The following is an 11,724-nucleotide window of genomic DNA, read 5'->3' on the forward strand; positions in this document are numbered from 1 at the left end:
ATATTTGAGAATACATAAGAAGGTAACAATCTCTTGGAGGAAGGGAAAACTCTTTGGTGGTGTGGCTACCCATAAGTTGCCCATGGTCTGGTCAGTAACCACCCACCCATGTGTTCTTGTAAAGAACCAATGTTAATTCATTGGTTCACCAAGCTAGAAGGGTGAAACTTTCTCTGCCATCGTTTGACCTTTCTATCTGAGGGGAGCCCAGTAAAGTCACTCAACAAGGTACAAGCAAAGGAATAGACTCATCCAAGAACACAGAGAGGTGTTCTGTGTGCAAATGATTAATTTTCTGTGTATTATTATGGTAAATGTGCATTCATTACTTCTCTCATTGCTATAAAGAAATATGTTTGGCAAAGGCAACTTTAAGAAGGAATGGCTTATTTGGGTTTTCGATAGCCCTTCACAGCAGGGAAAGGCATGGTGGCGGGAGTGTGGCCACAGTGTCCACAGTTAAGAAGCAGAAAGGAATGAATATGGATGCGCAACTTCCCTCTCTTATTTATTTAGTCTTTGACCCCCAGGCATGGGATGGAACTCCCAAAACAGTCAAATCTCCTTGGAAACACCCTCACAACCATACCCAGAGGTGGGTTTCATAGATGATTCTGAACCTTGTCAAGAGGACATTGCAATGTGTGTGTGTGTGTGTGTGTGTGTGTGTGTGTTTTGTGTGTGTGTATCTATGTCTATATCATATATAAACTTTTTGAGATAAGGTTCATGCAGTCCGTGCCAGCCTCATTTGGCCTCATTCTCACTAGGAAGTTGAGGATAGCTTTGAGCTTCTGATCCCGAATCTCTGATCCTTCAGCTTCTACTCCTCAAGTGTTAATTACAGGCATGTACTACCATGCCTGGTTTCATGTGGTGCAGGATATTGAACCTAACACCTCACAGACCTTACATGCAAACACTTATACCAACTGAATTACATCCTCAGACCAAGCCTCACATCTTTAAAAAACAAAAAAACAAACAAATAATAAACTCTTTTGACTTGAGTGAGACCAAGGGTCTTTCCCACCCATGGATAGCCAATTTTTAAGATTAAAGGGTTTGGTCAGAAACCTCTCTTTGATAAACACAATAACCATCTCTGTCTTCTGTCTCTGTTTCTTTCCCTAGTCCTGAGTGGGGTCACTACCACCTATGAGTATCTTAATCTTTGTTTTCTCTAGCCTTGCTGTGCCTCCTGTGACCTCATAAGCTACCATAGGAAAGAGCAATAGATCACATCATGACGCATAACAATAGAAAACATCTACCAGGGCAGAGAAGACTCACAAGAAACAGAACGGTCAGAGGAGGAAGGAGATGAAAGCACCAAATGTTGACCAGGTAAGAAGGAAACCAGAGACAGATAGTCTCGAACTCAGCCCTGGTGAACTTTGCCAGAGTGATGTCGTGGAGTGCCTAAGGACAGAGGCCTGGCTCGGTGAGTCAGAGTCGGGGGAAATGTGAACTGTGGGGTGAGGTACTGTTTGTGAAGGCTCCCTCAGGGGGCTCATTAAAGGAGTACTCAGGGCTGAGAGCAGGGTCTCAATCCTGCGCACTCCTGAAGAAACCTCAGCCAGTCTGAGGTGGAAGCAGACGGGGGAAGAGTATAAGACAGAAGAGGGGCTGAGGAACCAACAGCGTGTAGAGGAACAGAGGTGGGTGCTGACCAGACAACACAGCAACAGCAAGAGCCTGGACAGTAAGCCGTGAGTCAGAGCTGAAGGAACAGCCTGATGAACCATGGGGAATGAATGCTGCAAGATGAGAAGTGAATGAGAAGACAGGCCCAGTGGCTGGCCCAGTGGCCCAATAGCCTAGTGACCCAGTGATCCTCTGAGGGAGATGTAACGCAAGCCTCATGCCTTCTTATAGGTGACCTTTGGCCCTGTACACACAAGCTCCAACCCACAATCCCTATGCTTTAAAGACCTCTCTGCTAAGATGGGGGCTTTTGTGTATGTGAGGGCTTTATTTACTAGGCAAGGCTAGATTCACTTAAGAACACGCCACCTGTCACCAAAATAGTAAGCATACCAAGACCCCAGAGTTAAGACCCAAGAAAGGGCTGGAGAGATGGCTCAATGGTTAAGAGCACTGGCCAATCCTATGGTAACATTTTCTCAATTATGATTCCTTCTTCCCAGATGACCCTAACTTGTATCAAATTGATATAAAACTAGACAGCACAACACCCATACATAAAAAAAATAAAAATTTTAAAAAAAGACCAAGGGGACTTGACTCTTCTTAAGAGAGAGAAGACAGCAATGCATGTCCAGATAAGCATCCTGATTTGCACATACCATTTGTGAGTTCTCAGAGAACATTTCTAAAATTCATACTATGATTATTACTTCACTGAAAGGATTATAGAAAATTTCCCAGAGGATAGAATATTATGTGGGGGAAAAGAACGGTTGAAAGTTCTAGATAAGTCTCAAGGGCTCTACATAGTCTCTAGGTCCCTTCTAAGTACCACACGCGTTCAGTGTGGAGGTAAGCAGTCCAAAGACACTTAAGCATATGACAAGAGCTAGCCAGCCGCACATGTAAGAGAAGCAGACACACACAAAGAAGGATGCTACAGATGAGTGCCATGGCCGTCCAGGCAGCCGCTGCAAATAAGTGTACATGTGTCCACCAAGAAGGCCTTGACATGTTCAGCAAGTGGAAAGGTGTACTTGCTCTCTACCAAGCCAGACTTGCTTATACTGACTGGTGGTAAAAGAGGGCACTGATACAACCTTGTGCATTCATAGACAAAAGCTGGCAAGATTGTGAGCATGCTCCTGGAGAGAAATAGATAGATAGAGAGATAGATAGATAGATAGATAGATAGATAGATAGATAGATAGATAGATAGACAGACAGACAGACAGATAGATAAAATTTTTAAAAATGCTGTTTCCTCTGTGACGTGAAGAGCAGCAGGGCTGTTGATGTTAGCACTGTCAAGCACTTGGGATGATCAGCCCAAAGACAGGGGAAATGTCTGCGTGTTCATCAGCGTGGTTTCCCTGGTACCCACTGTCTCCCATCTTCATCAGCGTACACACTCAGTACTGCAATGGTGCCCCCTGCAGACCTGAATGGTGGAGATGCCTATAGGCTGGGCTAGCAGCGACTTCACATGGATGACAGCAACAGAACAGCCAATGATTGGTACTTTATTAGACAGAATAGATCTCTGATTTTAGTGGTTTACGCAAAGCCTAGTATGGTCTTATACATCATGATGTTCCTGCAAACCTCCACCATGACCTTCTCTGAGGGACACATGCATCTGTGGCATGTGCTTGAAGCCCAAAGTTAAGTATTTTGAATAATAATCCAGAAGCTGTTTGAGTTTAAGGAAACCAGAGGATAGAAACATGTTGCTGTTTGACTGAGTTTGATCCCTAGGATATACATGGTGAAATGGGAGAACCAGTTCCTGCAAGTTGTCCTCTGACCTGTACACACAGTCCAGGACACAGGTATGTGTATACATACAACAAAGAAATAATAGCTTTTTTAAGGAAAGAAAGAAAAGAAAGTTCCTGATGCCAGGCAGTGGTGGCGCATGCCTTTAATCCCAGCGCTTGGGAGGCAGAGACAGGCGGGATTTCCGAGTTCGAGGCCAGCCTGGTCTACAGTGTGAGTTCCAGGACAGCCAGGGCTATACAGAGAAACCCTGTCTCAAAAAAAGAAAAGAAAAGAAAAGAAAAAGAAAGTTCCTGATCTTCCAGGCCACCTTGTCTGGCTCCATTCACAGCAGTATGTCAGAGAGCACTGTGCAGGGTTTGAAGACATTGTCACTCTTTTATCTATCTATCTATCTATCTATCTATCTATCTATCTATCTATCTATCCATCCATCCATCCATCCATCCATCCATCCATCCATCCATCCATTTAGAGACAGGGTCTCTCTAGCGACCCTGGGCCAGTCTGGGACTTACTATGTAGACCAGGCTGGCCTTGAACTCAGAGATCCACCTACCTCTGCCTCTTGAATGCTGAGATTAAAGGTGTGCTCCACCATCCCACACCTGACAGTGTCACTCTTGCAAGGATACCTGGTGAGAGAAAGGCACCAAGTACCTTTTAAATGCCCCTCTTCTATTTAGAGAAATTGATGCCTATGAGTCCTGCCTGTCCAATAAGCAAACAAGTCCACTTAGTTTCCCATTTCACTAAGGACTAGCAATACGATTGAGTTCTGCCTGCGAGGGGTATCTTCAGGGGATTTATTTTCAAAGCAATCAGTGTGATGAAAGAAGCAGTTTGTGGCTTTGCCTTTTTGGCAGGAAGGCTAGCGGAGCAGAGTCCCTGCCTTCCAGGGCTTTACTCTTAAGTGGACTATGGCAATGGAGGCTCTGCTGCTGTAGTTTAAGATGTTATTTGGGGGTTTGAGTGATATTTTGAAGGCACAGAGGCCAGAATAGTTGACCCTAGAGAAAATCAGAAGTTTTGTGGTGAGAAGCAGCACTGTAAGACATTAACACATGGAGATGAAATGATAGCAACAGCAGGGACAATATTAAGATGCACAATGACTAGGTATAGTACAGGTGTCCCAGGCAGTAAGGGAACAAAGTTCAACACTGCTGCAGAGGGAGCCTTGAGGTCACTTCTCAACCCAGCCAGGCTTCTTGATTAAATGTTGCCTGCTACAGAAACAAATTTCAGGATGACCCAGAATGAAACAAATGCTGAGTGTATTGATGAGGACGGATGTACTTGAAGAGAGCCAAGAACAGGTGTTAGGGAAGAAAGGAACACCTACATGCTCCAGCAGCAGCTGTACCAGTAACTCTAGAGCTCTGGGAGGCACATTGTTTAAAGGATTAATATGTAACTAAGTTCAAAGAAAGAGAGAAGAATGTGTTGACCTAGTCATTCCTTATCACAGAAATTTTTTAAAGGTGAAATTCCAGGTTGATTTACGATAGTACTGAGCAGGCTTACATATGAGAAAGAAATGTAACAAAGGTAAAAAACATGAGTAAAATTATACAAAAAAGAAACAAAGTAATTTTTGCTATACATAGATCATTCAGAGACATTAAGATGTATACTTTTCTTCTGACCAGGGTTTATACTAGTTATCTTAATAGTCTTGTTTGTGGTATTTTCAGAAAAAGAATCTCATGTCTGTATTCAGCTTCCGAGAAAGGCAATCTCGAGTCAGCAAGAGATAAGTCAGACTGAAGTGGATGATAGGGAGTTCTTTTCTTTTCCTATGTCCTGTTAACCTTTTCCTGGCTTTCTATCCTGTCTCATCAGAAATATTGAGTTGTTTAATGTGGTTTAAGATTTTTGAGCTGAGAAATCAAAGTGAACACAAAGCTTTTGAAGTACCATGAACCTGATCCATGCCCCCTTTACTAGATGTAGCCTTGAATGCATTATACAAGCTCCTAGCTGTCAGCATTATCTTTAAAGTGGTTGTTGTATGCCCTTGTTGTATGACCTTGTTACACGTGCAGAAGCAAAATAGGTCACCAGTAGCTCTCCTGAAGCTCTGTGTGAAATCTGACCAGGGTTCTCATCTTGGCTGTGCCTACTCAAACTAGTTGCTGATCCAAAAAAGTGACCTCAATATCTGCCACTAATATCCCCACCTGTATGCAAAGGATATAGGTTTTGTAGATCTGGGTTAAGTGATCTTCCTTGAGTGAAATATCCAAGATATCCATTCAATGAAGGAAACCACATATACAAAATAAAGACAAGACACTCAGACAATAAGATTTACACTTACAGCATCTGCAAATTGGACCTTTTCATGATACTATTACCCAGGACCTGAGCTAGTCTGTTTTGCAGTCAGATCATCGGCTCAAGATAAGGCTTAAAGTTCTAGTAATTGTGTTGTCTTTTGTTAATTTCCTATTGCTGTGATAAAACACCACAACCAAAAGCAACTGGAGAGAAAAGGATTTATTTTATCTTACAACTTTCAGGTGACACTCCATCATTGAGGAAGTCACAGGGGGTACTCAAGAAAAGGACTTGAAGGCAGTAATGAAGCAGAGACCATGAAAGAATGCTGCTTACTGGCTTGCTCTCCTCGGCTTGCTCAGCATGCTTTCTTGTACAACTCAGGACTACCTCCCTAGGAAGGACCCTCCCACATCATTCATTAATCTAGAAAATGAACAGGACAAACTTATGAAAGCATTTTCTTAATTAAAATTCCCAATTCTCAGATATGTCTAGCATTGCATTGAGTTGACAAAATCCAACCAGTACATGTGTCCTGTTGGTGGGAAAGGAAAATGCTACTAGGGAACACATTACACTAGTTCCTCAAAATATTAACCCAGTAACATTTCTCTAAACATAAAAAGGCATTCTAAAGGTATGGAGTGCCTTTCTCTCACCAGGTATCCTTGTAAGAGAAACATTGTCTTGAAAAAACTAAGAGAGAGAGAGAGAGAGAGAGAGAGAGAGAGAGAGAGAGAGAGAGAGAGAGAGAGAGAGAGAGAGAGAGAAAGAGAGAGAGAGAGAGAAACATTATCTTCAAATTCTGTGTGCTGTTCTGACAGTGCTGTCAGGCCCAGGGAAGACAATGTAGCACGGAGGCCCAAGAACTTCCTTTTCTCTCTTTCCTGATTTTTTGTTCGTTTGTTTGGTTAGATTTGTTTACACAGGGTTTCTCTGTGTAGCCCTGGCTGTCCTGGAACTCACTCTGTAGACCAGGTTGGCTTCAAACTCAGAGAAACATCTGCCTCAGCCTCCCAAGTGCTGGGTATAAAGACACGTACCAACCACCACCCAGCTTCTTTCCTGGTTTTGAAGATATTTATTTATTTATTTATTTATTTATTTATTTACTTATTTATTTATAATAGATTTACCATTTGATCCAGAATTTCCAATTTTAGGTGTAAGCCCATAAACTTTGATAATAAGGACTCCAATGGTTATCTGTGTCTATATAATCTGCAGAGACAACCCAAGCTAAGTAAAACATAGCATAAGCACACAATGAAATGTTACTTAACCTTTAAAAAGGAAAGATGGGCTGATACATGCTACGATGTGAAAGAACCTTAAAGAAATTGTGTTGACATGAACTAAGACAGTCAAAAAGAAACTAAAGTATGAGTCCACTTAACAGAGATGCCAAGAATAGTCAGATCCATAGAAACAGAAAACAGAATTCTGGTTGTAAAAGGTTAGGGAGAGCCGGGCACTGGTGGCACACGCCTTTAATCTCAGCACTTGGGAGGCAGAGGCAGGCAGATTTCTGTCTCGAAACATTGTCTCAAAAAACCAAAAAAAAAAAAAAAAAAAAAAAAAAAAAAAAGGTTAGGGAGAAAGGGAAATGGGAAGTTGATGCTCCATTGGTACTGGTACAAAGTTTCAATTTAGGAAGAAAGTAAAAAGTTCTGAAGATGATGATTGTACAATGTGAAATATTTAATATCACTGAACTGCATGTAAGAATAGCTAAGGAGTTCAATTTTATTTATTTTATTGCAAAGCTGCACTTGTGAACTCATAGAAACTATTTGGTAGCCTGCCATAGACCTGAGCAAGATCAAGCCAATCAACATTTTAGCATGAGGTTCATGATCCCATCTCAACTGAAGAGCTGTGGATAGCTGATGCCTTCTCGAGGAGGGAGTAAATTTCCTTTAAGAGTGTGGCTCTTTGTAGATCAGCCGCATTCCAGTGGACAGTCCCACACCCAGGAGTGTATGGGTGGCACAAGTTAGAGTTGATGAACATAAAGTTGGGGACTACGGTGGTGGCAGTGGATCTGGGAGGAGTTCAGGAGGGAGTCAAGGTGGGCATGATTACAAGACATTGTATGAAATTTTCAAATCCATAAAAATTCTAAAACAAAATAACACGGGGGCTGGTGAGATGGCTCAGTGGGTAAGAGCACTGACTGCTTTACCCAAGGTCCTGAGTTCAAATCCTAGCAACCACATGGTGGTTCACAACCATCTGTAATGAGATCTGATACCCTAGTCTGGTACGTCTGAGGACAGCTACAGTGTACTTACATATAACAATAAATAAATAAATCAAAAATCAAAAAACAAAATAACACAAAGACAGGTCTTTTAAAGATAAAAAGAATATCTATAACAACTAGAAATTACCTGATGTAACATTTTTCATAGGATTTTCTATTTTACAATTTTGCTTTTAAAAAAAAAACTAAAATCAAAACATATGGTAATTTAAAATTCATTGGCCAAGGAAATGGCTGGTTGTTGCTGGCAGGAGGCAGGGTAATGGAAGGAAAATGTGACAAGCCATTCTGGAATTTTCTGCTTAGCATGCCTTATAAGAGGAATGAAAACATACCTGGTTCCTACCCCACACAAAAATGATGACAGTCCTGAAAAATATGGAAACAAGAAAACTAATGAGCTTTGCTGTGCATTGCAAGTGCTTGTTAAAGTCAGATGGACTTGGCAGAGAGGTGAAGGGATTTGGTTTTCTAGTAGAGGCCCCAGGAAGGAGTAGCTAGAGCTTCTAAATTGAAATTGTGTTTGCAAGAAAATCAGTGCTTCAGTCAGATGAGCTGCACCTCAAGGTAAATGAAGTTGCTATTTTCCACATGGGCTTCAGAGCGAATCTATTTTCAAGTTAACTGGTAATTTTGTGCCACTTTGTTAGAATCATCAACCTGCTTGGATAATTACATCTGATGATTAAAGAAACTCCTTACCAAGCTCCATTTGCTTGGAATTTATTGATCCATTAAGAATATTAGAAAGTCCTTGCTATAAGAAGGTTTGCTTTCAGAGGCAGATTACGAATCCAAGCAATCTTTAAAACAATTTGTAGAAAGAATTTATAATTCTTTATACAAGCTACAAGAAGGACATCTTTCAGAAAGCTGTGCTGAGAATGGGAATCTACATTCCTGAAAAAGATGCAATTCTTGAATTAGAGGAAAATGCTACAAAGAGCCTCAGTAGCTGTGAGTGTTGTGATGTCCAAAGTGGTGTACTTACAGGGCTGGGTGAGCCTGTAATGTGTCTGACAGCAACGGGGGATGAAGAGCCACCGGCGCAGAACTCTAACAAAACACATTTAGTCTGAACTTCAGTCTGATCATCAGAAAACAAATGGCATCGTACAGATGTTAAACACAGCTCCATTGCCCACAAAGCCAAAATTCATGCATCTCCCATCTCTAGTGCGTTAAGCACACAACACACTATTGAAAGAGTCATTGTTTAATTACCCGAGCACCCGGAGCTCAGTAAAAATCCACTGAGCAACCAATCTAGAAGTGATATTCTAATGATGCTGATAATTCCCCCTCCAAAAGAAACTAAAAGGTTGTGTATCAAGAAAGCCATGGTCTGTAATAGTGCTTTAGATGGATTCAGAAATACAAAACTTGGTTCATATACAGTTGAAATAGCCTATGTTGATGAAAATAATTCTGAAAGAAAGCATCTAATATCAGAGGAAGAATTTCTAAGAATTTTTAATGCAGCAAATTCCTTATTTGTCCTTGTCAAAGGACGCACCGATAAAGCAGAAGCTCTGAGACAGTCTCTACTCAGAAGCTGGCAGAATGCTCGACCTTTCTTTGGTCTATCGTGATCATTTACCTGGGGTCTTGGTTTGTTAGCTGGCATGCTTTTTGTTTGTTTGTTTGAGATAGGGTCTTATGTAGCTCAGGCCGGCCTCAAATTCACTATACATCAGAGGATGGCTGGAACTCCTGACCCTCTTGCCTCCACTCTCCAACCGCTGGGATATAGGCACACACCATAATGTCTGGCTAAAACTATGTTTACCCTTCTTGTTTATGCACCAGAGAATAACCAACCCATTATAGATGGTGTTTCATCCACTGATGCTATGGTACTGATTATAATCATGACAAAGGCTGCAACAAATACTACTGAGTTAACCTGGTAGTAAACATGCTGAAGCTACCTAGTGGTTGCTGCTATCTAAAAATTACAGCAGCACTGAGTGATGAAATGTCGATAAAGACATACTTGTCCACCCTGCAATATGAGTCAAAATGGCTTCTGGGACTCTTAATCAGTCTAAAAGCTTTAACCAGAAACCTTTGGTAACATCCTCTGTCACAAATATGAGACTCTGCAAAAGTCTAGTTGCTATTTTTACAGTACACATGTCAGGCATACAAACTTCAGGGTTTTTAAAAGTCACTAAAGACAATAACAAAAGCCACCTGTCTCTTTACAACTAGAAGCAATTTTATTCAGCCTGCAGGGTTTAAACTCAGTCCTTCAGTTGAGTGTCCCATAGGGCTTTTCCTGTTCGGAACAGTGATTGACTCTTCCAATCACTAATACATATAATAATTTCACGAAAATGTGTCAGGCATGGGTTCCCTCTCCTGATTTGGGCCTGGTTAGACCAGTCACTGGTTGGCCACTATCACAAGCTCTGAGCCACCATTCCCCCAGCACATCTTGCAAGCAGGTCAGGTTGTGGGTAGAAGGTTTCATAGCTGGGTTGGTGTCCCAGTCCCACCACTGGATGCCTTGCCTGGTTACAGAAGATGGCCGGTTCAGGCTCCATATTCTCCATTACTGTAAGGCCTCACTAGGGTCACCCTCAGAGGCTCCGGGGAGTTTCCCCTGCACTAGGTTTCCACATCACCCTCTAAATGCCTCCCTATTCCAGGCATCTCTCCCAGTACTCATTCTTCATCCCTCCCTTCCCAATCTGATCTCTCCTGTTCCCATCCCCACCTGTCCCCAGTCCACTGGCAAAATCTATCTCTGCTTCCCAGCGAGATGCATATGTCCCCTTAGAGCCCTTCTTGTTACTTAGCCTCTGGATCTGTGGACTGTAGCATGATTACCCTTTACTTAGCAGCTAGTATCCACTTATAAGTGAGCATATTCCATGTTTGTCTTTCTGGGTCTGGGTAGTCTCACTCAGGATGACTTTTTTCTAGTTCCATCCATTTGCCTGAAAAGTTCATGGTGTAAGCTTTCTAATAGCTGAATAGTATTCCACTGTGTAAATGTACCCCATTTTCTTTATCCATACTTCAGTTGAGGGACATCTGGGATGTTTCCAGTTTCTGGCTATTATGAAAAAGGCTGCTATGAACTAGTTGAACAAGTGTCCTTGAGGTATAGTATCCCTTGGGTATATGCCCAGGAGTGGTATAGCTTGGTCTTGGGGTAGATGGATCCCCAACTTTCTGAGGAGCTGTTATATTGATTCCTATGGTGGCTAATCAAGTTTGCACTCCCACCAGCAATGGAGGGGTGCTCCCTTTGCTCCACACCCTCACCAGCATGAGCTGTCATTTGTATTATTGATCTTAGCTATTCTAACAGGTGTAAGATGGAATCTCAAGTTTGAAAGCTTCTTGATCCAATAAAATCCATCATATAATATAAAAAGAATTTTTAGTCATTTAATTAAAAAAGTTATATTGTCAGTGTGTTCTAGTCCTGGTGGACTACTTCTTTTTCTTTTTCTGTTTTTAAATTTCTTTATTATATGTATATAAGTACACCGTAGCTTGTCTTCAGTCTATAGCTGTCTTCAGACACACCAGAAGAGGGCATCGGATCTCATTACAGATGGTTATGAGCCACCATGTGGTTGCTGGGAATTGAACTCAGGGCCTCTGGAAGAGCAGTCAGTGCTCTTAACCACTGACCTATCTCTCTAGCCCCAGAGGAACAATTCTTTTTTTTTTTTTTAACATTTTAAAACATACTTTAATTAAATAGAATTGAATCACATTCTTGT

The 11,724-nt window shown here is 41.6% G+C and overlaps 1 protein-coding gene across 1 annotated transcript in view; it reads left to right on the forward strand.

Moving 5' to 3' along the window:
* The first annotated feature begins 1,288 nt into the window (after positions 1–1,288).
* Positions 1,289–11,724, forward strand: part of Ramac (RNA guanine-7 methyltransferase activating subunit) — a 30,009-nt gene continuing 19,573 nt past the window's right edge. The window contains exon 1 of the mRNA XM_031387190.1: positions 1,289–1,347. Within this exon, the coding sequence (XP_031243050.1) occupies positions 1,324–1,347 (24 nt within the window). The 5' untranslated portion in view covers positions 1,289–1,323. The remainder of the gene's footprint in view (positions 1,348–11,724) is intronic.

The sequence above is a fragment of the Mastomys coucha genome, unplaced genomic scaffold (assembly GCF_008632895.1).
Source record: "Mastomys coucha isolate ucsf_1 unplaced genomic scaffold, UCSF_Mcou_1 pScaffold21, whole genome shotgun sequence".
Lineage (NCBI taxonomy): Eukaryota > Metazoa > Chordata > Mammalia > Rodentia > Muridae > Mastomys > Mastomys coucha.